This window comes from Crinia signifera, chromosome 6 (assembly GCF_055691185.1).
Source record: "Crinia signifera chromosome 6, ASM5569118v1, whole genome shotgun sequence".
NCBI classification, from domain to species: Eukaryota; Metazoa; Chordata; class Amphibia; order Anura; family Myobatrachidae; genus Crinia; species Crinia signifera.
In genome coordinates, this window is record NC_139222.1 from 145,729,131 (window position 1) to 145,752,706 (window position 23,576).

Consider the following 23,576-nt stretch of genomic DNA (forward strand, 5'->3'; position numbering starts at 1 on the left):
TTGGCCGAGAGCTCAGCCAATCAGCGACCACCCTGCCTGCCCAGTCTTTTGAATAGGATGTTTCCTATTCTCCCGCTCGCCGCTACCCGGATTCTGTTATGCGCTGTGCGCTCTGTGCTCCCCGCCTGTCGCTACCTAGTCTCCAGTCCACCCGCTAGCTCACTACCCCTCCTGCAGCTGGACCGGACCACGCTCCCCGTCACCTCTCCTGCCGCTAGCTGACTACCCAATCTGCATCACCCACGGACCGGACCCTGCTCTCCGGTCTCTGGTCATCCCCCCCGCAAGCTCCCCCCAGACCCTGCTCTCCCACAGCTCCCCCAGATTTACATGTGATAAATCGATCAGATTTATCACATGTAAAAAATGGCACATCAAGTGCCAAATCTCATTAGGAGCTGCCGGGGGAGCTCAGGGGAAGTTGGGGACAAGTCGGCGTAGTGTATGGGGGGCCTTTACTAGCATACAGATCTGTAATTTAGGCTGGCAGAGACATATACAAATCCATATATCATTCCAAATCAAGGTGAGGAACTGCCTATGACTCATTAATTGTTGCCTGTAACCGATCTGAATTTAAAAAATTACAGATATTTGGTAATTACAGTGGTGTGCAAATTAAATTGGACATGATATAATCTCTAATATATATATATATATATATATATATATATATCCAATTTTGTTGTTTGGCACTCTAGGATAAGAGTCAAATGCCGGGGTGCCTCCACGGGTTTATATATATATATATATATATAGATCTCACAAGGTATCCGGCACTCCAAACCAATGATACATTACTCACTCCGGTGTCTTCCCAAGGGTACAAGCCCATGTGTATCAAGTAAAGTGCTTTATTCAAGAAGAGGGTACAATCCAACAATTGTTTCAAGCCGTGTGCTCGTCCTCAGCAGGAGTGACAAAATGTGTAGAAGCTGATTAATTAGAATTCTATCTCTCCGCATTATCTCTCACCAAGCTGACTATTGAAGTAGAAGTGTGGAGTTCCATAGTAAAGTAGAAATTGGCTTACTGATCAAAACACATATTGCTCTTTATATCAGGTTTTGATATTTCTAGTACTATAATTAACTGAACAAAAAAAAAAACAATCCAGTTGGTTCCAGTTGGTTCCAGTACAATAAAGAAGTGTCAGTTATAGCCTGACTTCCATTTAAGGCCGAGAAGAGAGTGCAAGTCTCAGCCTCATGGATGTGTCTATGTGGAATTAAGTCGACATGGACACCGTATACTGTAAGTGTACTGCTTCGCTCGCCATGCTCGTGTTGACCTTTTTCATGTGTCGACCGAGTGACTGTCCTCCTGCAGTGGTCGACCAAATGCTTGTAGACCCAATGACTGCATCCCCTTAACACTAGCCTCACCTGCACCTCAACTTGTTTGATTAGTTTAATGGTGTACAAAGACAGAACTTTATGTTTACACCAGAAGTGCAGAGGAGTACCCAACCTACTGTATTTAATATGTTATAATCACCTCTGGTTAAGAAGATATTTAATAGACAATATTAGCAATGCTCTTGTCTACCTACTCTCTTTAGAAGCCATCTTAAAAGGTGCGTACACACTGGGCGATATAATGAAAGATGTCGCTAATTTTGGCCATTCTGTGTAATAATGTTCATGATATCACATTGCTGCCGAGGGCCAAGCTGCAGAATGGCCCCTGATAAATGCCCCACTACTCTCCCCCTTAACCCTGCCGGGTGCCGTAGGCAGATGATATCGGCAAGTGTGTGAGGCTTAAATGATAAGCATATAATTTTCCATTTTGGTGTTGAATCGCCTGCAACAATAGCTGCCAGTATTAGAAAAAAAAGGCCCTCTTCGAGCCAATAGCTGAAATTAAGACTTTTACTGCAGTAATGTGACTTATTAGGAGTTTTCCCTTTCCAACTTTCATACAGAAAAACAGGCAAAAATGACTCCACAGCCAACATCTGGTTTATATTAGCCTGTGCAAAGAATTCATTTGTTTCTCAAGACGTCCAGCTCAATCAATAACCAATTTATGCTTAAAGGTTTACTCCCTCATTTCAGTCGCCATATAAATGCTCGCTTTTTAAAGGTGCATACACACTGTACATTTTTTTTGACCAATTTGGTTGAAAGACATTTCCATTGAACCCAGTGTCCTGGACCGAAGATGTTGACAAAAGATATTGTCAACAAACAAACGAATGAATGATGATGCGCATACCCGCCAGTTGTTCATCAAGATTGTTCGTCAACTGTGCATGCAGCTCAATTTGAATATCTTTCAAAAAGAGCCTATAAACTGTAGCTAGACCTTTCTTCTTTCGTCTGTCGTCAATATCTTTCGTCAACATCTTTAGTCCAGGACACTGGGTTCAATGGAAAGGTCTTTCAACCAAATTGGTCAAAAAAATTGTACAGTGTGTATGCACCCTTAGGACTTCATTTTACTTTTGGTGATTTGTTCACAGAACCGCAGTGATAATAAAGAAATAAATGAAGCTTATCAAAATGTACAACATCTTTTCCGAAGTTGACATTACCCAGTCATCTATGTACCATGTCTCATTTCACCAGAATAGGGAACACGGTGACGATCCTACCTGACAGGATGCCAACAGTCAGAATACTGACCCGAGCATCGCGACTTGCAGCCAGAAGACCGATACCAGAATCCAGACATCAATGAGGATGCCAATGCCGGAATCCCGATCACAAGTATGCAGGGTAGGTTAGCGTTAGGCCAGGGTAGTGGGGGTTTAGGTTTAGACAGCAGGAGACTAAGAAGCCAAGTGGGGTGTTATGGTTAATGTTGCTGGGCAGAAGGGTTAGGTTTAGGCAGCAGTTTTAAAAGTTAGGGTTAGGCTGCAGTTAGGGTTAGGGGCACAGAGAGAAATCCTGTTGAGATTACCTCCTTTGGGATGCCCGGTCTGTATCCATATGTGAACATGGGTTGGGGTTTGTGGGAGAAGCCAGTCATGGTAAACCACAGGATACGTAGAACCACAGTTTATTTTATTATGCAAACCAGATCCTATGTGTATATTGTTACAGATGAAGAAACTTTTCCCGTACAAATGCTTAACTCATTACCATTTCTGGGCTATTTCCTTATCGAGTTTAAACATCTTTCCTAAAGTGTGTTTGGACCTCATCTATTAGGGGTATTCAATGCTCTGCCACCAAGCAGTGCCGATAGCTCCCCGTCAGAGTATTTACACCTCACCGGAAACGGCGAGTGTGGCCATTAAAACGGTAGGGATCGTCACAAAATGCAGTGGACTCGCCATTTAAGGGGATACTCTCCGTGATTCTGGCCAAACATTTAATACGGTGAGGGGGTTTGACGAGGAGTTTGGATTTACCTTGCCGAAAAAAAGCCATCCTCGCCGTAGAAAACCCCTCTCGCCATGGCATTGAATACCGCCCTATGTCTTCAATATGGGAAATGGGAAATCCTTTATTTTATGTTGAAATTTCTGTGTTTCAATGTTTTTGTTACACAGATAATGGGATCACCCATATAAAATACACCTGGCTGCTGTAAATGATGACCCATTAAAATGATAAGCTATGTACCAATTACCACAAGGGGATATTTCTGAACTAACCCTAGAATGCACTCTTCACCCATTAAATGTCACTAGTTTATCCCATGACAAGGTTTTGTTTGTTAATTGGTATAAAAAACTGCTGCCTGGTTATAGATCTCCACTAAACGACCTCTTCACTGTCAATCTCAAATCTCATTTTTACGTGTGGGCCCAGAATAAGGCATTTCCCTGCACCTAGTTTAGAAGCAGTAGGAAACCCCAGAAATATAAATCACTCAAACAAGAAAAAGGAATGCAATTTTCTGGGTGCACTTGGACCCAATAACATTATTTTTTTTTAAAGTCACATTTTTATTGAAGTATTACATTTCTGAATGTATATAGGTCTCAAAAAATGTGAAAATCCAGTGTGAGAAAAAGTGAAAGAAATGTATTGACTTTAATCTCTACTTATTAAGGTATTTGTAATTAAAATGATTATAAAGTAATAGAATATTTATAGGTTTTTGCCCTTTAAAAGTAATATTTCACTGTACATATGCTAATACAAGAACTTTGTGGGCCCAAAGTAAAAATTTGAAAGACACCTTGTACAAATGCTTCAAGAGAGACACCTCTATACAGTAGTCGTTCTTATTTTCATTCCCCATAAAAGTGCCCTAGTTTCTTTTTAACCATAGTAGTGCCTTAGTTAATGTTATACACCATAGTAGTGCCTTAGCGTATTTATGAACCATAGTAGTGTCCTAGTACATATTATATCCCATTACAGGGCTGCCAGTAGATAGTATGAAAACATAGTACCTCCAATTTACATTATGATATACAGCAGTGGTTCCCAAACTGTGTGCCGTGGCTCCCTGGGGTGCCTCGGGACACATGCAGGGGTGCCGCGGCTTGGTGGTCCAGGACCAAATCAAATTATTAATGGTTCATTATTTATGAGCAAAACCAGTGCTGGTGGCTGCCAATCATAGAATGTGTACAAACAGAAGCAAATCCTGCCCTTTACCACATAACTGCCACTAAGAATTGCATATAAACCCAATCAAATTAATTTTTTTGGGACCTAGGGGTGCCATGAAAAAAATTCTGATTCTCTAGGGTGCCGTGAATCAAAAAAGATTGGGAACCCCTGATATACAGTGTTCCTAGTTCATATTGTGCCACATAGTAGTACCACTAGTTCATATTATACCACACTACATTACCTACACTGCATATTGTGCCACATAGTATACATCACCTGATGTAACATTATAAAACCCTCCAAGTTATTTAAACCATTTTACAATGAGCAGGTCCACGGGCATAACCAAATATATTGTATGTCCTAAACAAACTTTTGTACGAGCCCCCATATATGTATATCAAGTGTGAAAAATGGATGCAACATAACTTTGAAAGGAAAGGTGGGCCCCTCTCACCCCTTAGCCCCATAGCAGCTGCATTACATGCCCTTGTACACACAGCAAATGAAGCATTACAACGCTACCATATACTAATCATTAGAAGCACTCTGCAATAAAAATAATTGCAATCAATTTGACAAAAAGGAGGAATGCTTTATGAGACAAATATGTGCCACGTATATACATATTACAATGTTTTAATGTTAGAATTCCCGTTAAGACTTGGGTTTTAAGATGAAGTAGGCTATAAATGATGTGTAATGATAGACTTCTTTGACATTAAACCAACAGGGTATTATAATGGCGTTACTTTGAGAATAAAACACATTTACTACTTTACATTATGACAGCTTCAAAATGCCAATAACTGTATATATAATCGCTGGTTGACCTTACTAGCATTCAAAGTGATTTACATTGTCATGTAACACTTGTACTGAGTAGGTGGGTAGGTCCTGTGACACGGATATGACAAAGCTAAAACGTTTGATATATTGGTGAAGAAAATGGTGCATAATTTTTATTTAAATTCTCTTACTGCACGGGACAACTCAACTTCAAATGTATTAATAACCATCAAATATTTTATAGTCTGAATATAAATCTGTCTTTATTTACAAGAAGAAAAAAAATGTCCATATATCTGGGGACAGATAAATCACTGCTGTGTGTGGGAAGAATGGAAAATATCTTTGGCCAATAAATAAACAGGCCCCAAAAATGCCTGACATGCGAAGATAAACAGTGCTTATAAAGCTGCATTCTGATTTACCCGATGAGCATTTACAGTATCAATGCTCGCTAGTGTATTTCTATGAAAGTATTTTTACACCCACTTTTAAAGGCAGTGCTTAAACAATAAGAAACACACTATCTTATTTTTACTTTTGAATGTGCCGTAGCCGCACTGCGCATATGCAGATCTGGGTCTGCGCTGTTGCTTGTAGTGCCACAAAATGCTGCAGCGTGAGCGAGAAAATGGGGTAGGTCCACATTGTATTCTGAGAATACGGAAGCCACTGGCTTTAATACAAAATCAGGACAACCTAAGCATTGACTAATAATTCCTTATATCTGTTTATTTCATGCCCCTGATTTGCCATACAACTCAGCTCAAAATATTAATATTAAAATCTAGAGTCCCCCATACACTTTGCGACTTCTATGGGAAAGTCGCATCCAATTCCCCATGAGTTGCCTTGGCCCTTCTGCATGCGATGTATCGCATGAAATCCCCGCTCCCTGCTGCCAGGAGAGTGTCCAACCCAGAGATTTTACGTGCACCACGTATGAGGAGACCACGCATCAGATCGGATGTCAGACACATGCTACTTGGGCCAATTTCACCCGATTTCTGGGCTCGATCCGCCAGAATCGGGTGAAATTGGGCCCAAATCGCATAGTGTATGGGGGGCCTTTAGAAAGCATGTTAGAACTAAGGAGCTAATTGTTTACAGGCATTTCTGATTGACAGGCTGCGACCATTTAGGGAAGGGGTCATGCCAGAAAGCATTTTATTAAACCGGGGCAAGTCTTCCAACTTCTGGTCGTTTAGACCATTCACTGTACATATCAACCTCTTGTCAAACCATGTCGACCTATTGTCTTCTGCCAATAGTGGTCGACCTAATAACCACATACATATCTGCGCATGTAGCTTTTATGATGAACATACAAAAAAATAATTGATTTGAGTGTGCGACACCCATCATGCAGATATATATCAGAGGTAGAGACTTACCAGACGTATCCCACATATTGAGCTCGATCCTCTGCTTGTCAATCTCAAAGCTGGCTGTATAGTTCTCAAAGACAGTGGGGACATAATTCTAAAATAGAAAAACAAAATTGCTGGTTAGCCAGGACATAAATAACAAAAGCCAACCGGTCAGTTTGTTGGATGCATGGTATGAATTATGCATGCTTTTTGCCAGTAACTAAACATATATGATGAACACATACCAGCATGGGAGGAAAGATAGTTACAAGAATAAAATGGAGGCCAAACAGTCAGTTGGGTTTCGGAGAAACGACCCTCGGAATCCCAACTGTCAGTATGTCATTTGGCACCCGGTTAGAACAGCATTAACCCCGGGCTTTTACAGCTGTGAAAAAGGTATTGCTTTCTCTGTCAATTCTCAGCCAATCCACACATACACACATGATACATACATGATATAAGCAGAGTGAAGCCTCTTCACAGCATACATTTACATTATACTGTATGTAATCTTTTAAACAGACGTATAACTTGCTGATGAGTGCAAGGTGTCATGGTAGGAGACAAACCCTTTCCCGCCCCCTCTCCCCAGGCCCATAATGGCCACAACTCAATAGTTGTAAACTATATTACGAAGAGTATGATGTTAGGGATTGAGTGCACCCCTTTAATCCCTTGTTACCCAGTCCTGAATTTTGCTTCAAAAGGTAAAATTATTGATCAATACATTATTAAAGCGCTATGTAAAATGCTGCCACTATTTCAATATTGCTAATACTAATAATGCTTAGAATAATGGTGTGTACACACGGTAATGCTGTGTACACACGGTCCGATTTCCTTTCCGATGTTGACGATATAGTCAACATTGGATCGCCATCGGATCAACATCGGATGCAGATCGCAAGGGTTTTAACCCTTGCGATCCCGATGCGCGTTCACGTATCGGAAGCCAGAAAGTCTTGGCTGCCTTGTCTATATAGTGCAGATCTGCACTATATAGTCAAGATAGGATGCAAATCGGATGTGCCTTAAGATCCTATCCACGATCCTATCTGATCAGATCGTGGATAGGATATTAAGGCACATCTAACGTGTGTACACACCATTAGATGTGCCTTAAGATCCTATCCACGATCCGATAGGATCAGATAGGATCGTGGATAGGATCTTAAGGCACATCCGATTTGCATCCTATCTTGACTATATAGTGCAGATCTGCACTATATAGACAAGGCAGTCAAGACTTTCTGGCTTCCGATACGTGAACGCCCATCGGGATCGCAAGGGTTAAAACCCTTGCGATCTGCATCCAATTCTGATCCGATGCCGATCCGATGTTGACTATATCGTCAACATCGGAAAGGAAATCGGACCGTGTGTACACAGCATAAGAATGATAATAATAATAAAAAACAACAATAACAACCAGTCCCAACTGGGGCCAGATTACAAGGTGGAAGCATTAAAAACTTTTAAATTCCAAATATCTCTATGTACCTAACCAACTGCCACCAATTAATTATTGCGGTTAAACAGGCTGACTAATTAGAGAAGAATCTGGCTGGCGGTTGTGGGTTACACAACTTGTAGCAGAACACCTGATTACTCATGCAGGGTGGCGTTTCCTATTTACACATTGTTTTACAGCACGTTCCAGTTGCTGCATGCAGTAATAAACACAAAGCAGCATTTCTCTGCAACCACTCTTTGTTTGCTCTTACAATTTTCCACTATGCCAGCATTTTTTTCTAGATGAATTCAGATTTAAGCTATTAGACTTTCTTATTTAAATATAATCTGAGTGATAAATCAACCACGAGCATTTCTCCATCACGCGATTCATCTTCTAGAGTGAAAGAAAAAAAAAAGGAAGAGGCCCTTGGGATTCAAAAGAAAATTATCAGGTTAACACGTTATGTAAATGAATGTTGGATAGAAGTAAAAGGTACTATTTGCAGATATAGCTACAATAGAAGAGCTGGAGCGCTCTGGATGAACAAAGAAACAGTCTTTGCTTACAATATATCAAAAGTGTGCATTTTACAATAAATGAATACATATAAGGACAAAAAAAAATGTATGTTGCCTATATATATTTTCAAAGACATTTAAAGCTGCACTCGCTATTCTACCATAGACAGCTCAGCACAGGAACTTCTAAAGTAGTAGAAAGGGTAAAATGGAAGCCCTGATATGTTGCATGATGGGATAATAAATAGGTAATATTTAGAGGGGGAGTGCGGGGTAAGGCATGACCTATGTAGAACACAGGCATGTCCAAACTGTGGCCCTCCAGCTGTTGTGAAACTACACATCCCAGCATGCCTTGCCATAGTTTTAGCAAAGCTGTGGGAAGGCATGATGGGACTTGTAGTTTCACAACAGCTGGAGGGCCATTGTTTGTCCTAAATGCCTTTGCTTAAAACAAACTACCACATTCACATGGACCAACCACCACACTTAAATGCAAACTTCCTTTCTGCTTCGCAGGTAGGGGTTACTCCGGCCATGCTAGTGCTTTCTAATGTAGCAAAGAGCTTGCCTAGTAAAGTAGGCATTCCTAAAACTTTGTGGGAATGGATACGGCATGCTTAGGAGAGTTACAGTTCTGTAAGAATTTGCAAAACAACAACTTATGTTGAATCTGGCTCAATATCCCTTAGCAACAACAGGTAACAAATCATACGGTATATCAAGACAGACAGCAATTTTGGCTTACTGTTAACAGCTACTGCCACAGCTAATAGGGTCAAAGTGAACACACTAATTTCTAGCACATACCAATAATGCAAAATTACCTGTACATCCACTTTAGTGGTAAACAGTGTTCCCTCTAAGCTGTGCGCGCGCACACAACTCGATGAGCGTGCGCACAGACATTACAACAGAGCACACAAAGCAGCCGTGGTCCCTTTTTGCAGTTGTGGACCCAATTAATGTGTGTTTCACCCAATAACTACATTGTGTGCTGTGTTTTGAATGTTTAAATGTTTAATATCATTTTGAAGTAAAGTTAACACAAATGCTGAACGTCATTTTCAGTTATATACTGTAAATGTGACGCACAAAAATTAAAATTTCCTTCCAAAGTTGCACAGCCAAAATCTTTTGCCGCACACAGCCTTCGTAAAATTAGAGGGAACATTGGTGGTAAAGGATATTTTGTGATATTTTATGACAATATTTTACAGGAACACAATTTCACATAACTAGGTTGTCTCTAAACAATGAAAGGGTTTGTATATATTACAAACCCATTGTTACTGTGGTATTAAGTAGGTCTTTAGTAGATTTTTATACCGGATGCTGCAGCTCTGCTGCTGGCTGTTATCAGGCGTCCCAAAGAAACATGCGTGTATCTAGTCTTAAGGTGTCCATACACTTATCCGATTTGGGCTGATTTCATCCAATGCCAACGGATCGGGCCGAGAAATCGCTGTTTGAAAAGATATGCTGGTCTATCTTTTATAGGCCGGCCACTGATTGGCTGAGAGTGCCTCTCAGCCAATCAGCGACCGGTCTATTTTTTGAATTTTCTAATTCTGCCGCTGCTGTCTGAAGTGTCCGCTCACTCAGTGCTTCCCTAACACTGCAGACTGCCCACTCCGCCACTGCACCCACAACCCCCAAGCACTTCCTGCAGCCGGGACCCGGACCCCATGCTGTCCAGGTATTTTTTTTTCTGCCCCCGCAGCTGCCGGGGGAGCTCAGGGGAAATTAGGTGTTATCGGGGCCTTTAGATTTAAAGGGCTATGTGTGACAAAACGTGTTGTCTCGTTTGAAGCCAGTTTCAAACACTCCACCTATAAAACCCATACTGAGAGCAATGACATGTGAGTAGGGTACAACAAAGTCCACATGCCCTTGCGGGAGTCCCTTGTGAATGCCATTGGCACGTTAGAATATGTACCTGGGTACATTAGAACAGTTCTGGGTAAATGCCAACTCCAAGAGTATAGACAGTATCCACATAATACACGACAGCTGCTGCATAGTTCCATAGAAGCCGTAGGGACGCATGTTGAATACCCTGCCAAAGACAAAGCAATATTTTTTGCCATAACATTCACCTCTCCGATTTAGGATCATTAGAAGGAATTACATTTTTTGTACAAATCCACATTCAGGATTGGCTACATACAGTATTGCCTTATTTCCAGCGTAGCATGTTTTATTTTATTCTTTTCCATAAAGAGCCTAATTCAATTAGTCGTGGGCTTGTAACAGTGCCAGGGGCTATTCAGTTGCAGCCCACATGATGCATTTGCCACGGATTTGTGGCATCCCCTCCAGAGCCTTGAACAGAAATCTGGGTACTTGTTTCCTATCTGGGCGCCCAGGTTTTCTACGTACGGCACCGTAATGAAATCGGATCGCATCGCATCGGATTCGGTACTCGATGATGTACGATGGCATACGATGCTATCCGATCCGATTTCATTTTAAATCGGATCACATCGCATGCGGTGACGCGATCAACCAGATTTTTACATTGGAATCAATGTTAAATGGTCCCTGAGACCCGATTTTACATTGATTTCAATGTAATAACCCCGCAAACCCACGATTTGTATAGGAAACCCCCCTGATGGTTTAAAATGCGCCTCCATTGTTAACGCCACCCCAGTATTGACGTCAACCCGAAGCGTGGCGAGCGCAGCGAGCCCCGCGAGGGGCGGCGGTACGCGTCCTCCGACTTTTTCATACCCCCACTATCCACGTCGGCGTGGAGTTGAGAATAGAAAGTGTGGCGAGCGCAGCGAGCCACCGAGCCCGAAGCGTGGCGAGCCCCGCGAGGGGACGCGGATACCTGTGAAGCCCGCGAGGGGACACGGATACCTGTGAAGTATCCGCGTCCCCTCGCCACGCTTCGGGCTCGGTGGCTCGCTGCGCTCGCCACACTTTCTATTCTCAACTCCACGCCGACGTGGATAGTGGGGGTATAAAAAAGTCGGAGGACGCGTACCGCCGCCGCTCGCCACGCTTCCGGTTGACGTCAATACTGTGTTTCTGTGCAGATGTGACAAGGGGAGGGCTTTGAAGGGTAAATAAATACAGTAGTGTTCAGATGGGCCATCCTATGGGCCAACCATAAAAGCGGGAACAAAATCGGATCGCATCGCATCGTTCAATATCGTGTATGTGCATTTGTGGTATCCGATGCGATGCGATCCGATTTTTATACGGAGAATAGCATGGTGCGCAATTAACGTAGCGGGCGCCCAGATAGGAAACAAGTACCGAAATCTGTAGTGGGTAGCAGTTAAACTGTACTCTACTGGCTTATAGCGTAAGGAAATGGGATTGTAACTTAATAGCTCCAGGCATTACAACCCAAGGCTACCAACAGTAAGTACTGTGGCTAAATCCAGTCAAACAGTCAATTAAATGCCAGCATAAAATGAATGTGACAAAATACCACCTTTTCTGGTACATGGTTTGTGCTGTGATAATGTCACATTATGTCACCTCTGAAGCTCATAGCAAACCACTGCTCCCACTCCTATCTTTTCAGCAGCTTAGCAGGGAAGGCTTGAACAATTCTAATGAGGTTGATTTCACATGAAATATACACTGGCTTTCATTGTCTGCCCACTGTCTATTACCTTACTTTCCCTTTGTCTTCCCTGCAACCTTTCCGCATAACAGAAACTTGTATCATATAGTATCAGCCTGATGCCACCCCCCCCCCCCCCCCATACCCCCTATGGCCTCCTCTGCCAGATAACAGATACTGATAATTATGTGACAAGATGTCCATCTTCCATTCCAGAGCAGAAGTGCCGAGAATGGAAGCACCTTCTTTTACTTAATGCCCCATACACCAGAACGACATTGGACCTGAATGCACAATCTTGACAGGCCGTGTGAAGGAAGGTGCGCACATTGATGTTCAGTCCTGTGGGTCGTGAGGTTGGCCCTCAGATTAGACGGCTTTCATTGCGGCCGTAAGCCGATCGTATGTGCCTTTTACGCACATACGATCGCTTGTTCGACCGATCCACGACCTGCACATGGTCAGCTCGTATGCAGGTTGTCCTGATGTATGGCTGTCCTTACAAACATAAGTCAGGCCTTTAATTTATTTAGACAACACAGAGGCCATTTGTAAAGAAGGATGCTGCAGCTACTGCAGTCAGTCTACAATGACAGAGCAACAGGGACAGAGTATCAGTTAAGAAAAAGAAGTAATGCTAGGTGTGGGGGAGGGGGGAGGGGAGGGCAAGCAGGCATGCAGCATGTAAAGAGAAATGTAAATGAAAGATCCTGTAGGGAAAAATGTGGTGTGCAGGGAGGCATGTAGCTTGAAACTGGCTGGGCAGTAGGGGTATGGATCATTAGGTCTACAAGAGAATGGTCGACCCAATGCTTGTCAACCTAAGGACCATATCCCAGGCAGTAGGGTATGGGCAGGATGCACTAAAGCCTAAATACAGTAAAGACCCAGTTTTTGTGGTTTTACAACATTTTTGAATGCCAGAGGTACCACTCTGGGGCTTTCCTACAGAAGCCTATGAGTATGAGCTTCTCTCTGCAAAAGAGCTGTCCTTCGCGTTAATAAAAATTGCATAGGTTTGTGCAAAGTGATTTGCGGAAAAATATGGTTTGCAGAAGGCACTATGATAGGCAGAGAGATGCAAGAGAAAAGGGTTGAGGTGTGAGAGAGAAGTGGGACAGAGTGACATGTGAGAGAAATGGATGGGCAGTAGGGGTATTTGGGAGAAAGGAGAGTAAGCTCCAAGGGACATGGGAAGTGGTGGAAAAAAAGGCTGGGGGGCAGTTGAGCAAGTGACCAAAGATTGAAGTTGTACTGGGTGATGGTGACAAGATATTTTCTTTCTTCTTTAACAATATATACTCTGGGAACCACAGTTTTATGGTGGCATATCAACAGTAGGTGCACTATGTATTCAGAATAAGAGCTTGGCCACATGGCTTCACACACTCAGTCATACTTTCCTACATCTTACCAGCCAATACCACTACACCCCATCCCTGAATGATTATGGTGCCCATTCCGGTCATTTTTCCTGGATCTGCCAATGCAAATTCAGAGCAGTTAAATCATGGTCTGCAATCTAAAGGCCCATACACATGTGGAGATTTTGGCCTGTTCTCTAAGTGATCTGTCTAGATCGCTTAGAAAGTAAGCACGGATTGGTTTGTGTGTACACCCTATAGCGATGGCGATTACACGCCCATGCGTCGCCATCTCCGGCTCAGTCAGACAGTACATGCAATGTCTTTCCTAACAAGATCATTAAGCAAGCATAGGAAAAACAGTGGTTAGCACATCACTCAGCACAGAGCTCCCGGTGCCCTGTGTGCATGGGGTTTAATACTGCAACCACAGTTTGACTGACAACATGTTTGAAAAACTCAAAAACAAAATTCTAAATTGAATTATACAAAATAATTACTAATACAGTGTACAAATATGCACACAGTCAATTCAATAAAGTTTTTCAAAGATTTCTTAAAACATCGTGTCCAGGACAACATGATAGCACAGTTGCTGCACAATCTGATTGGTTGCTATGGGCAACATCACATTTGAAAACCCGTACTTTAGTAAATATACCACTAGGCCACTGAAGTATATGGAAATCCCAGCAAAGTTCATGGAACCAGCTAGAGGTGACAAGTATCTTCTAATATAGCATATTACCTTGTTGGGAGTAGCAAACAGAGGGGCAGATGTATGAATCAGTGATACGGTAGAAGTGAGCCATAGGAGAAGTGGCCCACGACATCCAATCAGCACTGAAGTAACATCTATCATTTGCATACTATAAAATTATACAGAGCAGCTGAATGGTTGCCATGAGCCACTTCGCTGGCTCACGTCTCCTCCCTTATCATTGCTTCATTCATCTACCTCAGAGTATATGTAGTCTGTGGGTATGGGTCATTGGATTGACCTACATTAGGTCAACATGCATTGGATGTACAACTGAAGGTCTACATGGCTTAGTTGGGACACCTGAAATGGGTCAACATGCCTAAGGTTGACATGGATGGAAGGTCGACACAAGCATCAGGTCGACACTGGCTATGTCGACAGTCAAAAGGTCGACATTGGGTTTTCACTTTTTTGTCCCAAATGTTGACATAGGCAACCTAGACACCAGTATAGTGTACCGCTATGCTTGGCACACTATTCTGCTCTCACTCCATGACCTAGAAGATGGTAGGGCATGAAATACCGCCTGTCGGCTCACAAATAAGTGAAAAAAAAACATGTCGACCTTTTGACTGTCATCTTAGCCATTGTCGACCTTCCATCCATGTCAAACCTATTTCAAGTGTTAATCGAAGCTATGTGGGCCTTCAGTGGTCGACCTAATATATGTTGACCTTTGGTGTGTCGACCTAACGCCCTTGGACCCCGGCTGCTGAGCATGATGACTATATGACAATATCTTTGACAGGGCTGTATCGGCATGCTCACACAACGATTGCATGCACAGCCTGGTGCAGCAGTTTTACTTTGCATTTACTGCCTGTCCCAGTTGACTTCTACAGCTTCCAGATCATGGACACATTTAATCTGCAGCAGCCATGTCAGTCTAAAACAGCCTAATAGGCTAGCAAAAATCCCACTTGATATAAACTGTCCTGGCGTTTCCTCCTCCAACAAAAAAAGAGTGATGTCTGTATTTAAAGAAAGCTAAAGCGGAGACTGGAGGCTTTACAAGGTAGCATAGAAGGCTACATGTGGTGCCTTACAGGAAAACTAACAATGCACAGGACTTAAAAGAAATAAAAATATTATAAAACATATATAAAGGAACAAGCATAATAACAAAATGTATGAACTGTTCTGTCTATTGCTGGTAAAGAGTGAGGACATATCATAGGGAAAACATGGATTTAAGATGACAAAATTGCTATACATTACAGAAAAAGAATCCACAGGATTTAAACATTTATGTTCAAGGATAAACAGGGTGTGAAGGACAGAAATAACAAACAAGCCCTGGGAAAACAGGCTAAATGCATGAAACCAACATGTGCTTCACACAGAATTTTAGGAATGCAGCTGAAATATATTTTCCATGCAATGTACCATGTTGTTGTTTTTTGTTTTTTTTAATTGACATCTAACATATATGTATGAGGAATCGGTTGTGCAGCCTAGTAATATTTTAAATGTATCATTTATCAATGTATCAAATTGTTCATCCCAAAGTGCATTAACAGCAGATAGGAGTGACTCTCTGCTCACACAGCTCTACAATTTGTTACAGAATAATTATGTATAGCGGTTTCCTATTGAAACCACAGAGGCAAAGGTTGCAAACAAAAAAAAAGGCTATATAATATAGTGTAACAAAATAAATGCAAGTATTGCTTACAGTTGCGGTCTTCATTTATAAATAATTCATATTTCATTCATATGCAGCAGCAACAAATATGTAACTTCTGCATGCTTTAACTCTCCCCACTGTTAAAATATAGCTCTAACAGGGCAGATATATGGGGGAGGGGGGCGACGACAACTATTTTGATCAGCTCACCAATACATATGACTTTTTTTTTTTTAACTCCGCAATCAAGCTAAAGTTACCATACGCCACTATTTGGCCATACCAAAACTGATGCAGGGCATGCTGGGATGCATAGTTCAACAACAGCTGCAGCGTCAAGGTTAGCTATCACTGTCATACACCGTTCTATCTGATCTGTTGGTCAGACTTTGTGCTATGTGGTCAAATTTGAAATATCCAGTAATTTGACCAGGTACATGGTCCTAAACCTAAGACAAAGATTATCCATGGCAGCCATCCTTTCCTGGACAATGATCAGTGGGTGATTGAAGACTTCTGTAATTATATCAACATAAATGATGAGCTGTATTGTCATTTCTTTTAATTGTTTTGTACTGATGTCATCACTTCAGTGATCATTAGGAAAATGCAATGAATGAACAATGATGTGATACCATCAGGATGCACCAATTATAGGAAATGACATCACATATGCATGTAAAAGTCAAAGGAGCTGGAAAGAAATACAGAAAATAACAGTTGCCACATTGGCTAGTACATCAGGAACATGATTAAGGCGAAGAATTAATAGGTTGTAAATTTAGAAGAAATCTCTCTCAGAGACAAGAGTATCCTTGGTGTGAGAATAGTCATTCACAGATTTGTCTTCCCCTTACATAGTGTGTTCTTATAAGCAGTGATACTGGCTGTGGTTATAGAGAACTGCAAATCCGATCTTTATAACAAACAGGCACAGTTTATAAATTATTAACCAATTGCGTAAATGGTGCAGCAAACCTAGTGAATTTTTTTATATATTTTTTTTTTGGGGGGGGGGGGGGGGGAGGTGCTAGAACATTGAACTCCCTTTACTGCAAAGTTGTGCAAAAAAAGTATTTTCAGTGGCATTACATTGAGAGAAGCTACATAGATCAGTTAGCAATAAATCTACAGGCATCCTATTCTGAAAAACAACAGTGCATCATTCGGATTCGTTTGCATTGCATTTATAGATCTATAGGAAACCTTTCTGGAAGACCTGCACAAGGATTATAGGGTCACACTTGGCATCTGTAAAACAAAAATGCCAAGGAACACACAGTGAACTTTTCCTGCAATGCATTTGTGAGTAGAGAGGAGCACACTCTTGGACTTCTATAAAACGGAATATTGTCTGCACTGTTTTAAAAAAAAAAATAGCACTGCACTCCTGGTATATGCATTTACACTGTTGCATTGCACTGCATTTCTATGTATCTAACGCTGCACTAACATTATTTTCCTCTCTACATTTTCCATATGAGTAAAAAAGCATTAAAAGTACAATTACACTGTACTCCACTATAAACTGACATATGATTCCACTTTGGGGCGAAAAAGGGGATATCCAGCCAAGCAGCCTAAAATGAATGTTACTGTAATAGCCTACTTTAACCCTACACCGCTTTTTTTAGCTGTATAAAGAACAGTTAGGATACCAGCGAATCTTGCAAACATAACAGAAATAGCAGTCAACAAAAACAATGAACAGCACACCTGGATATGACAAGTACTTATACCTTCCTAAGAGTCTCTATTCTTCACATATACACTGACAAGCACAGGCTGATATACAGGCTATAAGGGACTAGTGTATTCTGCAAGCAGTGTGCTCATCCTACATACCGTTCAGTTCTGAGCATCTAGTCTAGTGAAAACCAGCAGAAACCTGTGTGATGCGATCACCTACTGCTCTACTGCATGATGACTGTTCCTACAGTGTACACTGCTACTTCTACAGTGCACACTGTTGGAGATAGAATCGGAATGATACAAACAAACCGAGCTGGCTCACAAGACTTTAGTGAATGCAAACCAAATATTTATCCGCCCAATTTAACCCTTCCAAGCCCAGATAATACGGTTCCACTATAACCAAGTACCTGACTCTACACATTTACACACCTTGCAGCTTGCACAGTAAATAGCATTAATACAGGTCTAATAAAGTCACACTTATTGCTAAGGAACATCAACTCAGCCAGACACCCGCACTTGTAATCCGTCGCATGACCTCTGGTATAGGCTATATGCCGGTGTGACTCCGAATTCATAGGAAACTTCACTTTTCCCCATAATAGCCTAGCCATAGATGCACGCCACATAGAGAGAACTCTATACCATGTCAAACAAACAGTACAGGGATAGGGGTCGGCGCGGCGCCGGTGATGTCACTGTATGCAGGAGCAGGCAGGTACAGTATATGTACAGCTTGAGGTTACACAGACCCACCTCTGGGTAGCAGTCCTTGGCGAAGACATGGAGAAGAGCCGTCTTCCCGCACTGGGTATCTCCGACCACTACTATTTTACAGCGAGCCATCTGCTTGTCCATTATCTCCTCTGTGTCCTTACACCTCCGCTCCCGCATGGAGAGCCCCCCTGCCCAGCGGAACACAGCCCCCCGGTACAGTCCGCACATTCACTGCGACCCTCAGCCTCCCAGCATTGCTTCCTACTGCACACGCCGCCCGCCCGGCTGCTGTTAGCGCCGCTGCCACAGAACAGACCTGGCTGCCAATGCCAGAAACACTCCTCTGCTAAGGGATCCTCCAATCAGGAGGCCACGCCAGTTACTTAATCACCATAATGGGCGTGGTATAGAAGCGAGCCCTCGTTATATTCCATGAAGCGAATGCTCTTGGTGCAGGACAGGTATTGTAGTAGTGATACGGTCACACGCGCCGTGAGTGTGTGCTCACTCTACACAGGGAGTAATAGGGAGGCAGAGGGGAGAGTGTTCCAGTATTTGTGAAATTAACTATGTGGCTACATACAGCAAACATGACAGTTCTGTTTACTACAGGCTTTGGGGTGGTAAGTAAGCCAGGTCTCTGAGATGTACTGAGGTCTCTGAGATGTACTGCTACATCTCACAGACGTGTCATACAATGACTTGCATCCAAATGTAGATGAGCCCTAAAGCAGTTATTAAGATCAATTGTACTTGTTGAGGAAAATACTCAGATACGTGTCAGGGCTTGTCCATGTATTGTGTTTTATAAGTGGTACCCAGTGGCGTAACTATTAAATTTGTGTCCCCTGACGCAAATTTGGGCAGCGCCCCACCCCCCTCCCCCAAGGAGGGTTAACAAACCCCCCCCTCCCCCCCCCTGTAGGGTTAACAACCCCCCCCCCTGCGGCCGGTACCGACTGCCGCCGGCGCTTCTTTAGGGTCCTCATGGCTCTCCTGGCTCCGTCAGAAGCGCCGGTAGCAGGAGGTACCGGCCACAGGGGGGGGGTGTTTTTATTGGCAGCAGGAGCTGAGAGATGACAGAAGCGCCGACAGCAGGGGCAGACAGCAGCTGGTAACAATAGCCCCGCACACCTTCTCAGTGCCTCCCCGCCACTGCGGAGGCTGCAGGGCTATAGTTATGCCACTGGTGGTTCCATATAAGTGGCCACAAGAAATTCATTCATTTAAAAGCATGCAGCCATATGGATCATTCATTGGGGCTAGTGTGGCAAATCCTGGGAGCGGGATCCTGGGATTTTGGCCCTAAAATGGATGCCAGGCACTGTCTAATTGCCGGGCGCCTCTAATTGGAGCAGATATCAGTGGTGATAAGGTGGTGATAAATTGGAAGATGATAACGCACTAGCCAGTGAACTCCTAACTGTCATTTTTCAAACACAGCTGGTTGGCTGTTGCGTTGTCACCTCTAACTTTATCACCGTTTTATCACTTTATCACTTTACCAGGCTTTATACATTTGCCCCACTGTACTTTATAACCAATGCAGGGAAATGGCTCTGATGATCCCATTTCATTGTATATATCTCTGATTTATTTTTTTCCCCAAAAAAATGTAACATCTGTATAATGTGGGTTAGGTGATATCAGGGAGTTTCCTGCAGAATGAAGTAGGGTAGGCAACTATTGCATGTGCATTTTTATGACAAATGTGAGACACACTTTGGTACAAGAAAATTATTACAGTTGTACAACATGCATCATTCCGGCTGCTGTGGAACTACATATCCTAGCATGTCTTGTAATAATAATAATAATAATAATTTTATTTATATAGCGCTCTTTCTCCAATAGGACTCAAGGCGCTTAACAGATAGAATGAATGTAATACAGTACAGGAACAATAAAGTACAGAAAAGCTTTTCATAAACAATACTTAAGGGACTGAAGGAAACGCTTGAGTAAATAGGAAAGTCTTAAATCTGTTTTTAAAGCATTCTAGAGTTGGGGTCTCTCGAACTGTGCGGGGAAGTGAGTTCCATAAAGTCGGAGCTGAATGGCTAAAAGCTCGACCCCCAGATGAATTACGGGAGATCCTAGGTACTGCTAAAAGTCCTTCATCTACAGACCGCAGTAATCGGGTGGGACAGTATGGAATCAGAAGCTGCTTCAGGTACCTTGGGCCTTGGTCATGTAGGGCTTTGAAACTCAGTAGATTGATCTTGAAAATTATTCGCCATTTTATTGGCAGCCAGTGAAGGGAGTAGAGAATGGGAGTTATGTGGCCAGAACGGGGCTGGTTAGTTAACAGCCTGGCAGCTGTGTTTTGTACCAGCTGTAATCGGTGCAGTTCTTTTGCTGGTAGACCAAGGTAAAGGGCATTGCAGTAATCCAAACGAGATGATACAAATGCATGTATGACTTTTGGCAGATCTTCAGATGGGATTAAGTGTTTGATTCTGGCTATGTTCCTCAGATGAAAGAATGAGGATTTGATTGTGGCTGATATCTGATGTTTAAGTGTCAATCCACCATCTAGTACCACGCCAAGATTCCGCACATGATCAGAGTTTTGTAATTTTGTACCCCCAATTGTCAGTCCAGTTGGGTGGCTGTGCTGCAGTCTTGTCCTTTGATGTTGAGGTCCAATCATAAGGACCTCTGTTTTATCAGGATTCAGTCTCAGCCAACTGGCGCTCATCCATTCCTGGAGCTCAGCAAGACAGCCATTGAGGGTTGCTATTGGGTTTTCAGTGCCCGGAGCAAAGGACAAGTACAGCTGTGTGTCATCTGCATAGCAGTGGTAGACAAGGCTATGGCGCCTAATTATTTCACCCAGTGGCAGCATGTACACTGCAAAAAGCATGGGGGATAATATAGAACCTTGTGGGACACCGCATGGCAATGGCACAGATGCAGATGAGTATACTCCAGATGAAACTCTCTGTGACCTGCCAGCGAGAAATGATTTAAACCAGCTTAGTACTGTGCCATCCAGGCCACAGAAATTTTTTAGGCGCTCAACCAGAAGCCCATGGTCCACAGTATCAAATGCTGCAGAGAGATCAAGAAGGATTAAGATTGAACAGTCACCTCTGTCTCTTGCCATCAGAAGATCGTTTAGCACATATACCAGGGCTGTTTCTGTGCTATGTCTTCTCCTGAATCCTGATTGGAATGGATCATACATATCATGAGATATAAGGCGGGTTTCAAGTTGATTTGCAACCACTTTTTCAATGACTTTTCCTAGAAAAGGAAGGTTTGATACCGGTCTGTAGTTGGTCATGCACTCTGGATCTAAATTAGGTTTTTTAAGAAGAGGTCTAACAATTGCTTCCTTTAGAGGTTGAGGAAAAATTCCTTTCTGCAAAGAGCACTGAACAATTTTTGCAAAGACAGGGCCAATTATATCCATGCACCCTATTAGGAGCTTGGTTGGGGCAGGGTCCAGATCACAGGTAGTGGGACGCAAAATCTGGACAATTTCAGCAATGTCCTTTACATCCATTGGGTCAAAGCTGGTCCATGAGGATAGGTGGCTTACATTGTCAGGCTTGATAGTTTGGCACTCCTCTGATGGAACTGTGGGGATTCCAGCTCTGATGGCGGATATTTTATCTGAGAAGAATTTTGCAAACTCATTACATCTTGCCTGGGAGAGTGTTTCATCGGGTTGCAGGCATGCTGGCTTGCAAAGCATTTCCACTGTGCGGAAAAGTTGAGCAGGCCTATTGTTTGTTGCCATGATCTCAGTTGACAGGAACTCTGACTTCTTACGGGTTATTGTTGATTGATATTCCTCAATATGCTTTGTTAGTTTTATCTTGTCCTCCAAAAGGTTAGTCTTCCTCCATTGTCTTTCAATTCGACGTCCCCTTTTCTTGAGCTCATTGAGACTGCTGTCAAACCAGGGAGCTTGACGATGTGGTTTGAGACGTTGTACACGCACTGGGGCTATAATATCAATTGCAGCGGTTATATCCCTATTATAGTTATGGACTAGGGAACAGGGATCTTCACAAGCTCCCAGTAATGCAGAGAGATCCAGATTTGCTGCAAGAGCCTGTGGAGTCATACCCCTTCTCGGACGATACCTGGTCAGCTCCATTGGCACTGATCTATTTTGAGGGGTTGCAATTGAGAACCAGAGGGAGTGGTGGTCTGACCACGTGACTGGGTTTATTTTTAGGTCAGTGACTTGTAATCCAATCTGAAAGACGAGATCTAGCGTGTGACCACTTTTATGTGTGGCAGAAGGAATGATTTGTGTGAAGCCCATGCCATTCATTGTGCACAGAAGGTCTTGGCCAAGGTGTGAGAGCTCGTCATCAACCCATGCATTGAAGTCCCCGAGGATGAGCCATCTTTGGTGCTCCAGAACTAGACCAGCAACAGTGTCTGCAAGTTCTTGTAGAAATAACTTTCCATCTCCAGGGGGGCGGTAAATGAGGAGTACTCTGAAACCTAATCCTGTCGAACTCCGGGCAGCAATGCACTCAAACGAGCGAGTGCTTTCCATGTAACAGTTTTGCTTTTAGGGAATGTTAGTATGTGTAGCACCACAGCAGCTGAAGTGTTGTATGTTGCCTACCCTGATATATGGAACTGTATAACAGCTTCTAAAATCGTATTCCTATTCTAACTGAATTTATATGGGGGCCTGTTTATGAAGGAAATGGGTCTGTTATACAAGAAGTAGTTTCTAAATATTTAATAATTAAAACCTTCACCATTGCTGATAAATCTCCACTAATATAAATTTATCAACCTTGACTAATACTTGCCTACTTTTGAAAACTAGTTCGAGGTAGATTATAGTTGGTAGTAGATTTTTGCACAGCACCCCTTTAAGGGGGCGTGTCATGCTCCACCCAAAAGGCATGTCTAGTTATATATATGGAGAAATTGTGAAAAGAGATTGTGAACATGGCACCTAAAAGTGTGGATGTGTACTGCTACATCTGACAGTAAAATTACTTGTATCCAAATGTAGATGAGCCCCAAAGCAGTTAGTAAGAGATAGTATACTTGGTAAAGTGCTGGGAAATAGTGCTGATGATTCAATGTAAATGTATCTATCTCTCATTCCTTTTTTCCCCAAAAATGTAACAGTGTAATGTGGGCTAGGTGAAATGAGGGAGATTGCTAGACTAATGAGGGAAAGA

At 42.6% G+C, this 23,576-nt stretch overlaps 2 protein-coding genes across 2 annotated transcripts in view; both read right to left on the minus strand.

The window, feature by feature from the left end:
* The window catches only part of RND2 (Rho family GTPase 2), a 103,518-nt gene extending 84,785 nt beyond the window's left edge, over positions 1 to 18,733 (minus strand). Inside the window, exons 1-2 of the mRNA XM_083147544.1 lie at positions 18,448 to 18,733; positions 6,704 to 6,791 (exon numbers count right to left, since the gene is read on the minus strand). Of these exons, the coding sequence (XP_083003670.1) occupies positions 6,704 to 6,791; positions 18,448 to 18,636 (277 nt within the window). The 5' untranslated portion in view covers positions 18,637 to 18,733. The remainder of the gene's footprint in view (positions 1 to 6,703; positions 6,792 to 18,447) is intronic.
* A 1,611-nt stretch (positions 18,734 to 20,344) lies between these two features.
* Positions 20,345 to 22,930, minus strand: LOC146009660 (uncharacterized). Its single transcript, XM_083150113.1, has 2 exons — positions 21,956 to 22,930; positions 20,345 to 21,775 (listed from the first exon to the last, which is right to left on the minus strand). The coding sequence occupies exons 1-2, from the start codon at positions 22,928 to 22,930 to the stop codon at positions 20,345 to 20,347; spliced, it is 2,406 nt and encodes an 801-aa protein (XP_083006239.1).
* Positions 22,931 to 23,576: the final 646 nt, after the last annotated feature.

Coding starts and splice junctions, on each gene's coding strand:
- LOC146009660 (XM_083150113.1), bottom strand. CDS start 22,930: ATGGAAAGCACTCGCTCGTTTGAGTGCATTGCTGCCCGGAGTTCGACA. Junction 21,776..21,955: donor AAACTATCAAGCCTGACAAT/GTAAGCCACCTA, acceptor TGCTCTTTGCAG/AAAGGAATTTTTCCTCAACC.